The sequence below is a fragment of the Salmo salar genome, chromosome ssa05, assembly GCF_905237065.1.
Source record: "Salmo salar chromosome ssa05, Ssal_v3.1, whole genome shotgun sequence".
NCBI lineage: Eukaryota > Metazoa > Chordata > Actinopteri > Salmoniformes > Salmonidae > Salmo > Salmo salar.
Genome location: NC_059446.1, coordinates 58,682,493 through 58,698,102, shown reverse-complemented (window position 1 = coordinate 58,698,102; position 15,610 = coordinate 58,682,493). Strand labels below are relative to the sequence as shown.

At 42.5% G+C, this 15,610-nt stretch overlaps 2 protein-coding genes across 3 annotated transcripts in view; both read right to left on the bottom strand.

Moving 5' to 3' along the window:
- Positions 1-7,420: 7,420 nt before the first annotated feature.
- On the bottom strand, positions 7,421-9,158 carry bola1 (bolA family member 1). Of its 2 annotated transcripts, XM_014200679.2 has the most exons (2): positions 9,058-9,158; positions 7,421-8,472 (listed from the first exon to the last, which is right to left on the bottom strand). In XM_014200679.2, the coding sequence occupies exon 2, from the start codon at positions 8,435-8,437 to the stop codon at positions 7,985-7,987; it is 453 nt and encodes a 150-aa protein (XP_014056154.1). In that variant the 5' UTR covers positions 8,438-8,472; positions 9,058-9,158; the 3' UTR covers positions 7,421-7,984. The 2 variants fall into 2 exon arrangements, with proteins under 2 accessions (XP_014056154.1, NP_001134510.1); NM_001141038.1 differs by lacking the exon at positions 9,058-9,158 and having other exon boundaries at positions 7,426-8,474.
- Positions 9,159-9,413: 255 nt separating this feature from the next.
- The window catches only part of LOC106605292 (synaptic vesicle glycoprotein 2A), a 59,810-nt gene continuing 53,613 nt past the window's right edge, over positions 9,414-15,610 (bottom strand). Inside the window, exons 11-13 of the mRNA XM_014200765.2 lie at positions 14,975-15,181; positions 14,458-14,617; positions 9,414-13,676 (exon numbers count right to left, since the gene is read on the bottom strand). Coding sequence (XP_014056240.1) covers positions 13,493-13,676; positions 14,458-14,617; positions 14,975-15,181 — 551 coding nt within the window. The 3' untranslated portion in view covers positions 9,414-13,492. The remainder of the gene's footprint in view (positions 13,677-14,457; positions 14,618-14,974; positions 15,182-15,610) is intronic.

Here is a 15,610-nt window from a genome sequence, read left to right as displayed (position 1 = left end):
ACAAAGATGAGTTGTTTGACTGCAGGGCGGATAAAGAGGAATCCCCGACCTAGATATGCGCACACACACATACACGCAAGCACACACGTACGCACACACGAACATACATGCACACACACCACAAAACATTCATAGAAATAGTATACACACACACACACACGCACACTCACTCAACATGAATAGACATACTATTCTAACACGCACTCGCACACACCCGCACACACCTGCACCCGCACATACACACACACACACACACATTCCTCTCCAGTCCTCATGACTCCTCCCTGGGGGGTCACAGTGGCAAAGAGGGGGGAATTTCACGGTTGACCTTCTTCTCACGCCTTTGTGAGCCCCTTCACCCCCGTGTTGATTCTCTTGACCTAGTTGGCCGTCCAGGAGCAAGCCACTTATATTACTCACATCTATCCTCTCAGCACCATCTTACATCTGTCTGTCTTCTGCTGTTGGCCGCATCACAGAATTATGATTCTGGGTGTCGATTATTTTCAAATGAAGAGTTAATCCATTTTTATCAACCCTTGCCATGTTGGTGATCCTTTCTTGGTTTGGTTTTATTTACAAAACCTCTATCAAGTATCTCACCTTATTCAGTAATTAATGGGTCACATCTTTCTTTGAACGATCTTTGTTGTTGTGTTCTGTGCTAGACCGTTGTGTTCTGTGCTAGACCGTTGTGTTCTTTTGCTAGACCGTTGTGTTCTGTGCTAGACCGTTGTGTTCTGTGCTAGACCGTTGTGTTCTGTGCTAGACTGTTGTGTTCTGTGCTAGACTGTTGTGTTCTGTGCTGGGCTGTTGTGTTCTGTGCTTGGCTGTTATGTTCTGTGCTGGGCTGTGTTCTGCAGTGTTGTGTATAGCTGCTGTGCCTCCCCTGTGCTCTGGGGTTTTCCCCTCCCCCTCAGGGAAGGAGACTTGCACTGTCAGATTTCCCTCTCCCAGAATGAGCGCCTAAGTACTCCTGTCTCGGACCGCAATTTAACGGCAGGCATGCTGCTGGTATACACAGAGTGTACAAAACATTAGGAACACCTGTCTTTCCATGACATAGACTGACCAGGGGAATCCAGGTGGAAGCAATGATCCCTTATTGATGTCACTTGTAAAATCCACTTCAATCAGCGTAGATGATGGGGAGGAGACAGGTCAAGGAAGGATTTTTAAGCCTTGAGACATGGATTGTGTGTGTGTGCCGTTCAGAGGGTGAATGGGCGAGACAAAAGATTTAAGTACCTTTGAACGGGGCATGGAAGTAGGTGCCAGGTGCACCGGTTTGGATGTGTCCAGGACTGCAACACTGCTAGGTTTTTCAGCCTCAACAGTTTCCCGTAGCAATCAAGAATGGTCCACCACCCAAAGGACATCAAGCCAACTTGACACAACTGTGGGAAGCATTGGAGTCAACATGGGCCAGCATCCCTGTCGAACGCTTTCAACACCTTGTAGAGCCCATACCCTGACGAATTGAGGCTGTTCTGAGGGCAAAACCATTTTCTGCTTAGATGATCCCAAACAAAGACATGCATGTGAGGAAAGAGGGGGAGGGCTGCAAGAGAGTCTGTAGGTCTGTTTAGTAAACAGTCGAAAAGATGATGCGAGAACCAACTGTAAAGTGGAGGAACAGGGGAAGAGGAGGGAAGTAGAGGAGAGGGAACAAGAGAAGTGGGCATACAAGCCCTACACAGGTTCAGTGGAGCGGAGACCTATGTGGAGAGTGTTTACTGTAAATTGGATTCAGGAAGGGGCAGGGACTGCCTACCTACCACCACTATTCACTAGGTCAATTCAGAGTTAGACAAGGGGACAACAGCCCCCTGGCAACGAACATACACCACACCAGGACTGGACTGGACTGGACTGGTGGTGTGTGATTTATTTCATTTAATATTTGATCCCCATTAGCTGTTGAAGAAAAAGTGTGTGGGGGGGCATACTTTTTCCATGTGTTTGTGTGTGAGAGTGAGTGAGTGAGTGAGTGAGTGAGTGAGTGAGTGAGTGAGTGAGTGAGTGAGTGAGTGAGTGAGTGAGTGAGTGAGTGAGAGAGAGAGAGAGAGAACCCCTGCATTGGTCCTTGGTCCTCAGCGTGAGCCCATATGGTCACCAACCCCCCTCATTCACTGACGTCAAAATGTTATCTAGGGTCTCCAAGTCTGCGTTTTTCACCATTTCAGAGCTCCAAGGTCAAAGACAAAAACGGAGGGGTTCCTAAAATCAAACACGGTGACACCCCTATCTGACCCAGAGCTTCACCCGAGCCCCGTTGTTTTATTTGAACCCTAATAACTCTTCGAATTAAAAGGCTATCCTATTATTATTTTTCTCTCCTCCCCTTTAAAAGGCCTGGGTTTCAAAGTGCTAATAAAATAAACTGGAGGGCCCCATTTCTTGATTTGTTTGTGTGAAGGGTGTGTGGGAGAGTGAGGGCGGGGACTGAGGTTTTAGGTTCAGAGGGGGGGTAAAAGCAACAGAGGTCACTGGGAACAAAAGAGCAGAGGACCCGAGAGGTCAAACACCCTGGTGTCCAAACTCCCTGAGCTTGCGTTGTTGCAGGCCAGTGGCCCCGCTTGTATAATCGCCGGGTACGTTTTGTCCGAGAGTGTAGGATAGAATATATCACGGGCGCCCGACAGATGAACAATAGATCACATTTTGTCGGAGCCCCGAGTCAAGCGTTCTGGCTCTTTTCAGCTTGACCGTACATCTGAAGCGATGAAGATTAACCCTCTATTCACTGGGCTTGCGTTGGGATGCCCTACGCCCGGCCAAACAATCTCTCCCATGGGTTTTTATAGGACACTACTACCACTAGCAACGCACACCAGGTGCCTTTCCTCAGCAATTCAGCAGGTTGGGATAGAATGGGGGGCATTCATAAGAGTTTATCGCAACGTTAGGTTTGGGTGACCCGACCGTGACCACTTGTTTTTCCAACAGGAAAAAGAGGCCCCATAGCACTGTGTGGAATAGCTACTGTTTGCTCTTAAATACTTCCTCAACATCCTGAGAATGAAGCATTCATCTATTCAGTATCTGCGCACGGTCTGATCATTTCCTATAGACAGGGAATGAATTATGAGTTGAAGTTACATTTATGAGTAACCATCCATGTCAGTGCATTTTGGTCCAACAAAATAAACCAGAAAGAGACCATAAGGATGAGAGAGTTGATGCCAAAGCAGGCGCTGCACCCTACAGCCATAGGCTCATGTACCTCTGTCGGCTGTCACTCAAAATACTAAAAGATTCCGAACATTTATGTTTGAATAACTTACAACCTCTGACTAAAAACATGAACATTTAAGTAATACTCAAGGGGCAAATCAATAACATCACATGGTAATATGATAATAGCTTCAGGCTGTGCATTAAACATAAATAGGCTCTGTCAGCCCTCTGGGGGGCTCAGCATTGGTATTCCTCTATAAGAAGCGGAGCATGGAGCCCACTTGAATGGCAGGGCTGGTTGAGAAAAAGTTGAGAGAAGGTTGGAGGACAAAGTGCAGGCAGGCTACGTTAGGTGGTCTACAGAGGATTGAGATGAGGGCCGGCTAAAAAGTTGCGAGAGAGTTGAGGAAAAGTTAAGAGTGGAATGGAGGTTGAGGGAAGGGTTGAAAAAAGTTAGAAGAAGGCTGCGAGAAAAAAAAGTTCAGAGAGGATGAGCAAGGCGGCTAGAAGTGGATTCAGGGGGGGGGGGTGCTTTGAAACAGTTGAGAGACCAGGTTGAGGGAAAGTTGAGTAAAGTTTGAAAATAGTAGAACATCGAGATAAACTACGGGTGTGGGCCGAGAGCAAATCGAGAGCGGATTGAGGGGGGGTCCTAAACTAAAAACAGTTGAAGGACGATTAGAAGAAAAGGGAAGGTTGAGAAAGGAACGGGAACAGGTTAAAAGACGCATCATAGATCAACAAAAGATCAGAGGTTGCTCAAACGCTGACAGTGGGCTGAGAAAGAGAGAGCTTGAGAGAGGCAGGAGGGAGGACAGAGAGAGACGAGGTTGAAAGAGGGAGTCTTATCTGTGTCCCATCTGTCTTGACATGTACACTCCTCTAGTTGAAGCCCTGCAGGGGAGAGTATAAGAGGCATGCATGTCAATTACTGAGTGTGGATCCTCCAGAGGGCTTAGAGGTAAGGCCTGTGCACTCTGGCCCAAAACCAGCCTAACCAGCCCCAGCCTCAACTCTGATGTCATGGTTTTCCACTGTCATGTGAGTCAGCGAACCATGCACACCAAAAGTGGTCATCACACAAAGGCAGATACTCTGCGTGGCACATGCAAAATGTTACTCGATTTCATTTTTTTTTTTTGTTTGGCGATTGAGTAGATATTTCTACACAACTGAGCATTTTGTCTTCTTTGGTTGAAAATGAAGAAAAAAAACAATCGATACGACCTGCTTATTTTATGACTGGAGTTTGTGAAGAGGTCAAACGTTCTTGCACCCAGAATAAAATAAGTGAAAATGTAAAAGGGCAAAGGTAGAAAAATGCTTCTCATCTAATGACATGATTGACAAATGTGCAGAGGAAAATGTGCAAAGTGATTACGTGTGATTGATTGTTTAACTCATCTCTCATTAAGACTGAAATATGCTTAGCCTCATTCTTAGTCTCAAATCACAACCCTTATCAGTATGACTATTTACTGACCATTATGAAGTTTTGATCCAAGATGTTTCTCATCAAGAAACCCTCCAAGATGTTTCGCTTGACTTGGTTGTACTGCACACCTGGGAGATCTGCCTTAATAAATACCTGATGTGTAGCGCCAGTTAATTCCCCTATAAAATAACTCCCTTCCTTCTTCCTGTGAGCACGGCTGGTGTTTATCAAACGAGGTAAAGTCCTGTCATGTGACCCTGGTTTCTCCCAGAGCCCACCTGTGTGGACTTTTCTCTTAATCCATGCAGCCCTTTTACTCTGCTTTGAATACTTAGACTACTGAGTGTAACTAATTCTCCCACACAAGGATATTGTCTTCCCCTATCTCTTTCTTTGTCCTTCTCTTTCAAGCCGCCCATTCACTGAATTCATTAGTAGGCAGTGTGGTGCGAGAGAGAGAAAAACTTTCCAATTAAAGGACTTAATAGGCTATTACCATCATCTTAAATCCAACACTTGTTTTTTCTCACATTGTGAAACCAGATAATGATTATTTATTAGATCAGTGTGAACTTTTCAAACCCTTTCTGAAGTTTCTAACTTGTAATTCGTGTTTTGAATGTGATGTATTCCCTATTTTGACCTACGAGTGTACTGTGAAGACATGCCAAAGAATATTTTTAATGCAAAATAGGATAATAAAGCTAGTACAAATCATCCCATGTAATAGTCATGGGTCTGTGTAACATTTCCTACAATGATAAATAGTTTTTAATATGTACCACCCCCAGCTTTATCATTCAAAACACGTAAATTTAACAATTGTTGTTACTAGTGGGGTTGAACAGGCTCTTTTCCCTCCACACACATGCTGCACAGACACTGCAGATGACCAGGGGGGCTGTGGAGGCAGATAGTCCCCTGGGACGGTCAAGCAGGCCCCAGCAGGGCCTTTCTCAGAGTAGACACCCATTTGGTGCCTCCCTCCCTCCTCTCCTCGAGCCCCCCTGACCGCCAACCTGGAGGGGTCAGCTGTGCAAAAGGAGCCCTGGTCCAGAGCCGGGAGCGTAAATCAGGGGCCATCGCGGGAACCCTGCTTTGCCCAGGGTTCCAGCCCGTCCTGGCACCATCACTCCTGGCTCTGACGTAGAGCAGGCTACCACTGAGGTGGGTTCCCACTGATGGATCACCCAGACCGGGACACGTGGGCAACCCGGGACCCCCTGAATGATCCATCATCACCAGTGACCAGCCAGAGGGAAAGCAGTCTATCTACCAGGGTTGGCTTTAATTTGTTTTAGTTTTTAATATTTAATTCCCATTCAGTTCATGAATTGAAGATACCACATTATATGTCAACATTATTTATACTTTAAATGAATACATGACAACGTATTACCAATTGGAAAGCAATTGACCCTAACCCATGCTACCTATACACCGTCAAAATGTTCTGATTGAGTTGTGAACTAGCAGTTCAATAAACTCGGACAAACTCTAATCTCATAACAACTTATGATGGATATCAGCCAATCAACTTTGTCATTTTTGTTGCAACAGCACTATGCTACGCTAGCTTAAAATGGTTGACGTGGCCTCCTGGCCACTCCCTCATAACAGCACCTGGAATTGTGACAGGTAAATCTAATTTGCAGAGACAAGTCTTTTCTTCCCGAGGCAGTAGACTTTATTTCAATTGCCTTCACCCTTCGCTTTTTGCCCCTGTGTAGTAGTTTACGTCTCCCCCTGAGGCCTGACTCTTAATAGACAGGGTCATAAAATGGTTGTGTTACTGTTTTCCTTTTTCAAACCAGTGACACCAGTTGTTCACCTTCCTCACAGGGCCTTTTGTAAGGCCTGACAGCTCGTCTATTCCAGACAGGGACGTTTGTAGAAGTCAACCGTGAGTTGTCTCCACATTCAATAAGGACCATCTTTATGAGCTTTTCAGCACTTAAAAGATTCATGGGAAAAATGGCCGCTTGGATGGTTGTTTTGATTTAGTTGCATATATTAAAGTTATCCTGTTTGTTGATGTACTGAAATATTTCAATAAAACCTCCTAAAACATTCAAATGTTTACTAATTTATCGGAAAAACAACACATTGGGAAAAGATGTTCGTTCACTGTTTGTTTAGGCTATCACCAAGAATGTTTTTCGTGCCATTACTCGTACGTTTTTGTAATAACAGATATTTTGACAGGTCCTGGGGTTGAGGGTAGGACAAGAGGACCTTCACGTTGACACATACAGCCGAGACAGAAATAGAAACACACGGCCATGATGGGGTTAGGACATGTCCTTCTGAGAACCACCAACATCTTTCACCCTGTCTTCTGGCTCTAAGCCATCCACAATAATTAGAAAAGACAGGCTAATAAGTCAAATTGATAAGGAATTAAGTGAACTGTGATACACCCTGTATGTGAGTTAAGACAATCGAGTTTGACCACCTCTATTAACCAACACTTTATATTCCACAATTTGAGTGATTATCCCGTTGCTATAACACTGACATTTTGTTATGGTGAGAAATGAAATAAAAATGATTGGATTTAATAATTACCGTATTGAAGAATTGATGAAAGGCAGTGTCATAGGGAAATAATGAAGCAGTGTGTCATCATTCTGTCAACGCTGTACTTCACATCAACAGAACATTTGCACATACTGCCCTCATGTGGTATCACTAGTACTACATTTAGTGTTCCATTTCAAAATCAAAACACAGCATTGTTTTTAAACCTATACTGCAGATGTGTATTCAAAGGTAGCATGCAAAACAAAAACATCACAAGCAATATTTCATCAAATGTGTATTTTTATTAACAGACACACAAGCCTTTTTGGGGGAAAGAATGCCAACCACAAAACTGCCCCAATGCACCTTGAGAAAACATTCTTTGTTCTGTCTTGACTTCTTGTACTTCTGACCTCACATACGATACATTTTATTTTCAGACAAAACAGACACACTCCATCACTTCATATCATATAGTTCAATGTACCACATGCTACTGAACTGCAAGATCTTGAGGCATTCTAGTGATGGCCACTAAATACAAGAGTCTAATCTAAAACCCAACTCTTCTTGAATTAAACTGCCAAGAGACCGAAGTCATGCTGCTCATTTAGAAACAACCTCTCAAGCAGTAATGAAATGATATCACACTAGTTTACAACAATGTTAATTGACACCCTCTTCAACTGGCATATGGGACGTTCAGGCTTTTGTTCCAGACCTGATCAAACTTATCAAGGTATTAAACAGACAACACATTTTAATAGATGAGTTAGTGCTGGAACCAAAGCCTGCACAGGCTGTTACTCTCTAGAACCAGGGTTGATGACTGCTGAGTTTTGCTGGTCAGTCCCGTCCAGCCTTGAGTTTCTCCTCCACCGTGTGGTCCCCCTTAGATCCTCCCATGCAGGGTGGGCTCTTGGCTATGCTGGGGTTGCTGCCCCACTGCAGGGGTGTCTTGGCCTGGATGGCCAGCGCGTGGACACAGGTCTTCAGCTCCTCGGCTAGGGTCTCGTTGACAAGGCGGTGGCGCTGTAGCAGGGAGAGGCCGTCGAAGCGTGGGCTGACCACCAGGACTCTGAAGTGGGATTCGGATCCAGGGGGCACGGCGTGCATGTGGCTCTCATTGTGGACTTCCAGGTGTTCTGGCTCTAACTGCTGGGTGAGCTTGGTCCGTATGGCCCCCTCCACGGGCCGGTTTGGATCAGGAGCCATGTGGGGTCTGAAGTGGGCTAAGGGCCTGGTGAAGGCGAGGGTGGTGGAGATTGGACAGGCACAGCGGAGAACACTGGGCAGCATTCAGAGGATTGGGGAACGCGACGTCTGTAGAAAGCCTGCAATGAAGAAGTGGTCTCTCTTCAGGTTCAGAAGTTACAATCTTAGAAAAAAAAGGTGCTATCTAGAACCTAAAAGGTTCCTTTGGCTGTCCCGTCTGTGGAAAGGGTTCTACATGGAACCTAAAAGGGTTCTACCTGGAACCAAAAAGGGCACTACCTGGAACCAAAAAGGGTTATCCTATAGGGACAGCCGAATAACCCTTTTGGAACCATTCTTTTCTAACTGTAGCTTGCATCCAGCAGCTCGCTATCTGCTGTTAAGCTAGCTATTTTACAGCAGACTCTGCTTTACATAGCTACAGTATCTGTTAGCTATAGCTACAACATCTATGTTCTTTAGATACATGAAAATGCAATGCTGCGGAATGACGTTTGCTAATTTCTTTCACAACATACTATAACTAGCTACGTTAGCTAGCTAACGTTATCTAACTGGCTAGCTAGCTTCTTGCAGTAATCACAGCCATATTAAATGCACTTCGTAGCCTCGAATAGTACCTTAGCTAGTTTGGGTTGTTATTAATAAATGATCAAAGCTGTAATAACCCAAAGTGAGTTGTAATACATGTATTAGCTACCTACCTTTTCACAGTGTCCTCAGTTTTCCAACGTACACAGGAAGTGCTGCCTGCTTTGGACTGTCTGGGACTTGTAGTCTTTGCTTGAATTGTAGTCTTTGTAGACGGCCTGGGACTCATATTTCAGCAGTAAATTGTAGTCTTTGCAGGCTAGTAAATCTAGTACTGGTGGAGGTTTGGTGCAAAGTAAATTTTTTTCAAAATGAGCTATCATGCCTGTTGGTGAAATTACGTTGAACCAATGTGGAATAAGACGTTGGATTGACATCTGTGCCCAGTGGGATGCTGTTCTGACCCCTAGGCAAAGAAATCCATTATATCATTGATGATCAATTCGGGAAAATTAAATAATTACAAAGGTTTCATCATTAGGACAGTAGTTTATTTTTCTTTGCTATCCATTGCTGTTCTGAAAATGTCAATTGCACAACAGTGCAAATAAATAAACATAGACAAAAGATAAGAAAAATTCTCACACACAAACTTTATAACAGAATCATGACATTGTAACATTTAAGTATTCTTCATAACCAGTAGTATTTATTTTGATGTATTTACTTATATTCCATTCTCATTTACAAAATACACAAAATCAAAGACAACATATAATAGTATTCTGTCATTTACACTTCAGTTTTTTTTGTCCTTTGTATTTTATTTATGGTTCCACATGTATAGAGTATTGTAATTCCTAATACTATGATCTATACTTACATACAAACAACTACAGATTATACAGCACAGTACAATGACAGTGATAAATTCTCTGTTACATGAATTAATCACAATGTATTCTTATTGACAAAAGCCTCAAAGACCTAGGGGTAGTTTTAGAAGTAAATATAAGCCATTCAGTCCCATTTAGTAGAAGCCAACACACAGCATTTCAGTGGAAAAGGCCCAGCATATAATGTGCTTAATTTCCCAATAGTGTTTTGGGGAGAGATAAAATACAAATAATCAAACACTTATTGCTATAATTACGTTTTTGCACTCATGATTGACCGTTGACCGAGCAACAAGTTAAGAATACAAAAAAACCCTGTAACAGAATTGAAAATATGCAACTACAGGTACTAGAAACAATCTTGACTTAAAATATCCTGAACTGGTTCACTGAGAGAGTAAATAGATAGTTAAGCATTTCACAGCGTTCCATGTCGTACTATACAACAATAATATTGACATCCTTGTTTATCATTTCATGGGCGGTATAATTAGGACAACATAGAGATAGGATATGGAAACACAGATCAGACACATGCTGCAATGCTGAGGCTGATTCTTCAATAACAAATTGAATATTTTAAGATTACTCTGCTTCTTAGAGGAATTGTTAACAAATGTATTTTCCGACAGACTGGCCATCCACGTCCCAGATCAGTTTATAAAAACTGCTCCCCCTACTACAGGAATATTTTCAAGGGGTCAAAGGTTATAAAGACCTATAATATTTATTAATGATCTATGTTATATTTCATGTATTTTAATTTACATATTTAAATCTATATTCCAGTTTTTTTTATGACATAGTATAAACTTAAGACATACAAAAATATTTGGCAATAATAAATGAGATAAGTTACTCATGGCACACTTATAGATCGGCGGTCACTAAACCATCAGTGAAAGATTTGGGTGTGTAGACTAATGCATGTCAATTGTGTGGAATATGCTAGTTCATGGTCATGTAAACATAAAGAAAAGTGAGAGGTTGCTATGTCAATAAATAGTCAACTTTGACAACTGTAAATCAATGTATACTGATTATTTAGTGTGCTGTTCACAACCGCATGCATGACTCATTTGGTACCAATTAATCATTTGGCTACTGTCTTAAAGTGGTCACTTGTAAGCAGTTGTTGTGTGTACATCAACTGCTTTACCTTCTGTTACCCTTCATGTGCTAGCTACTGATATATTTAATGTCACAAAGGCTTTGGTCTTTTGAAGAATGCAAGGCATTAACAACTGTGCATGTACAGCTAGGTACATTTAGTGCAATGGATTGGTCTCTATCTAGAATTCTGTTAAGTCTACATATGGCTGCTATCCTAAAAAATGGCAGTTTATGATCATTTCCTTTGTTGCTGAATCAGTGCTTGTTGCTTTTCTCTGTTTGTTTCTTAGTAACATGCAATTGTGAACATACCACACTTGATCAATGTGCTTGCTATAAGGGAAATGTGAAATGTTTTTTTTGGTACCAAACCAATGTACAGGAAATCTATGGATAAGATATCCCATGAGGACACTGCCCTTAGCAGTGTGTTTAGTCCTAGTCTATCATGTATGATAAAAAACCTCAGCGGAGGTGTGTAACATGTTAAATGTACCCATATATCATGATGTTCTAAGCTTCAAGGGTGGAAATCAAAGGAAAGTTATACTACTTCTATTTCAATGCTCTGTGAAATATTTCCCATAAGCATCCAATAATGTTCTCCTTCTCATTGAGTTTTAATTCTGATTTTGATCATCCGATCAATAAAGCAGCTTTTACTTAGATCGCCACATCAGTTAATCATACTCCAAGTATCGAATAAAACAACTAATAAACAAGCTATCAAGAATCCACAAAAGAAAAATCAATATTGCAGGTCAAAGTTCAATATTACACAGGCAAACAAGCACATTCTCACACCCATATCAAAATTATACTAAGAATAAGATATGGGCTATGACGTACATGTTAGTATTTAATGGCAGTGCGTATATGTGCTTACCACTATAGTCTCTTTTGAAACACATATATTGCACCCAAAAGTAAATATATCTAAATATCTTTAAAACTCAAAACAAATATCAAATGAAACCTACTGAAAATATATCACATTGTTGCAATGTTTCACTGAAGTTAAGTGTATCCTTTCCATACCTTTGTGTATTATTTTCAACTTCATTATTTTGAAGATTTTCGCTCCACTTTGAACATCTAGTTCCTGTATCAAAATATCACAAACAATGAAAGCGAATGTTTCAGTTGTGCACATTAAAATGGTTTTATGTGTTCAAGGGATGCGAGAATGTTCCAGAAATCCAAGGTCAATGTTAGAACAGCCAAATTATATCAAAGGCAGTGTGATTTCTCTCATAAAAGGACATGGATATAACATCTAACATCTGACTTATTGATGTACAGTAACATGACACACTTCAATGCTATTTTCATATTGTGTTCTATCTTTCTAGCAAACTGTGCATGAATTCACTTACATACTTAGTTACATGCATACCACTTTCCAAAAACACATTTTGTAAGAGCAAAACATAATGCCTATGACAGATGGAACAAAGAAGGCATTTGTTACTATAGGATATAGGAGGCAAGAATGACGAATGAACTGTGGGATTTTAAACGTTTGTTTAGAACATGACAGTAGTAATAACTATTGTAACAAGTTGTGACAATAGTCATATTTGCATCAGCAAACATTTGTGCTTTAAATGTGGAATGATTGAATAAAAGTGTTGTTCTAAAATGTACATGGCGAACAATATGGGCTGAACAAATTTCAACATTGTCAGAAATGGAGATTGAAGGATTGATTTGAGTGACCGTTTATGATTGATTGAGATAGAATGGCTAGAAAGAATGTTTTAAAGGGAAAAAGCTCAACAGATCACTTTTGTCAACAGTCTCATTCAAACCATAATTAAAGTAAACCTGGAATGTTCTAAAATCTATAAAATGGCAGTTATTTTGTACATAAAATAAACAAGACCTTGGAAGGTATGATAATGAGGCCTTGGTTTAACGAAATGTTTTGGTTTACCCATTAAGTCAAAAATAGTTCAAATCAAGGCATAACGCATCATTTTTGACTGGCGTTCTCCCATAACAATGTAGACACATGTAGATGGGAAGTGAGCTGAGCTTATCGGAGAAATTGGTCTGAATACAGATCGGATGGCTAGTGGTAATTTCTATTACGGGCTAATGGCATGGCTCATAAACTAGACCCCATGTCCCTACCCCATAACCCCATAAATCTGTCTCCATTATGGGGAACTGCATCTAAACTACTTCCTCAACCCTCCTAAACACATACACTTAGTGATTAAGATTGCACTGAACAAGCATTAAAGTTGGAACAGCTTCTGTTGGTCTAGGGGCAGAGTTTGGTTGCACTTCCCTTTCTCTACCAACTCACAGCATATTCACAGGGATCAATGTCAAGCAGCGGCAGCACAGTTCCACAGATCTTAGTAGTATAGAGATGTGTCTATCTAAACAGTACATCCAATATCAGGCAATCCACAATATTTACAACTTAGTAGATCTGTGCAGCATCTGCATTGAACTAATTCCTGTGAATAGGCTGTGACTTCAATTGGGCGTACAGGGCAGAGTTTAGGGGTTTCTTGGGCTGCTTGTTGTTCACAGTGTGGCTTACTCATTCTGACCCCCCACGTCGCCCCCTAGGGGTGTGGCCACACTATTGCAGCACCTGGCCCCGTGTCTCCGGCAGCTTGAACGCCAGGAAGCTGCCCGCTGCAAGCGCCCCGGACGCGAACAGGATGGGCACAGCCTTGGTAATGCCCACGAAAGAGGTGAAGATGCTGATGCCCAACACGGCTGCCAGTTTACAGAGGGCGTTTAGAAAGCCAAACGCTGTGCATCTGGGAGGAGAGAGGAAGATCAGTCAGTTCCATCATAACCTCTATTTAAACAGTCTCAGATTGAACTCATAATGTAACACCTGCAGGAGGACTGTGCAGCCAGATAGGGAGCGCTACTACTCTTTCTGAAATTGGAAAATAATATTTAATCATGGTCAGATATTATTAAGCAATGAGGTATGCAATCAACTAACTGCTTAAACAGAGTTTCAGCAAATTACCAAGTATGAGTGTCAATAGAAGCATGAGTTTGCATGGTAACGTGTTTGCTCTGCTCTGCAACATATATTGGCCATTTACCACAAACCCCCGAGGTGCCTTATTGCTATTATAAACTGGTTGCCGACATAATTAGAGCAGTAAAAATAAATATTTTGTCATACCCATGGTATACGGTCTGATATACCACGGCTGTCAGCCAATCAGCATTCAGGGCTCAAACTCCGTTGATAATAATGAACAGCCAGTCTGCTATGATGAGATCTCATGAGTTTTGAAATGGGCAGACATTTTTCAGTCAACCCAGTTTACTGGGATATACAGGATTGTTTAGTATAGGTTGGTTGAGGGAGTGCAGTGTTCACTCAGCCATGGGGTGGCAGTAAGGATTCCCACCCAGTCTCACACACCACTACCACCACTGCTCTTACACAGTACTACTTCCTCCATTTGCCTCCATCTAGTGTAGCCTATCACATCAAGGCACCACTTTTGCCAGTGGAAGCTACAACCTTCCACAGTGCCAAGGTTTTGGTGTGGCTCTCTGGTTGGGGTTTCCTACCTCTTGTCAGAGGGGTAGAGCTCCACCGTCAGCACGTCCAGGGCGTTCCAGGAGGCGATGCTGATGCCCCCGAACAGACAGAGCAGAGCGATCATGGCCGACTCGCTGTTGCCGAACGACAGGAAGAAACAGCTGACACAAGAGATCACACTGGAGCCCGCTGGAGACAGAGAGGAGAGGAGGGAAAGAGATGGGGAGGAAGGGAAAGGGAGGGAGATATGGTGTAAGGAGGGGTAGAGAGAGGGAGGGGGAAAGGGGAGAGAGAGAGAAGAAGAGAGGGAAAATGAGTGAATCTATGAATATGTCATCTAATATGTCGGCTATTCTTGCTGAATCCATTTTGGCCGTTGTGAGACAGACAATTCTGCCCAATCTACCATAGGTTAAGCAGACTACATTTAGTTTTCTTAAGGTTGCTGATCTCTATGTGTCGAAGACATGCACCAACAGTACGGTGCAAAATCAGATGACACCATTGTAGCCGTGACGACACTGTCGCCTCTCCTCGCTCTATTACCCAGCATCCTCAGCCGTCCGATCTTGTCCATGAGCAGCGCCGACACAATGTTGCCAGGCAACACGGCCAGGGTGCCCAGGAAGCTGACAAAGTAAATCATGTAGGCACTGTTCTCGTCGCTGAAGTCGCTAAGCATGCAGCCCTCCTTGTTGTGCAGGAAGGTGCTGTTGACCAGTTTGCTGTTGATCAGCCTGTACTTGAACAGATCTGCAGGGGAGAGAAGGAGGGGAGAGAGAGGAGAAGGGGGGGGGGTGTATTGACGAGAATTGTGGTTAAGTCGATTCAATGTAGGGATAGACTAATGCATTCTGTACTGCTCGGATCTTTAATGTCAGCTATCTCATATGAACACAGTACCATAAACCACAGTCATTCTAACGGATGAATGACAGAATATGAACTGGGGCGTAAGGTTCACATATCTAGGGCCTATTCAATGAGTTACAAAATAAAATACATTCATAATACTGAATTCTTTATTCTACTGTACATAATTGAACGGTTTGTCCATACTGTCCAAGCCTAACCTCTGACCTCCAATCTCTAGGTTTTGCTCTGCTGTACTTCTCAGCATGAAACCATCATGTGGTTGGTCCCATAGTGGGTTAACATTCTGTACTATGGCAACAATCTAGC

Excerpts from the sequence above, each read along its gene's own strand:
- bola1 (XM_014200679.2), bottom strand. The coding sequence starts at position 8,437 with ATGCTGCCCAGTGTTCTCCGCTGTGCCTGTCCAATCTCCACCACCCTC.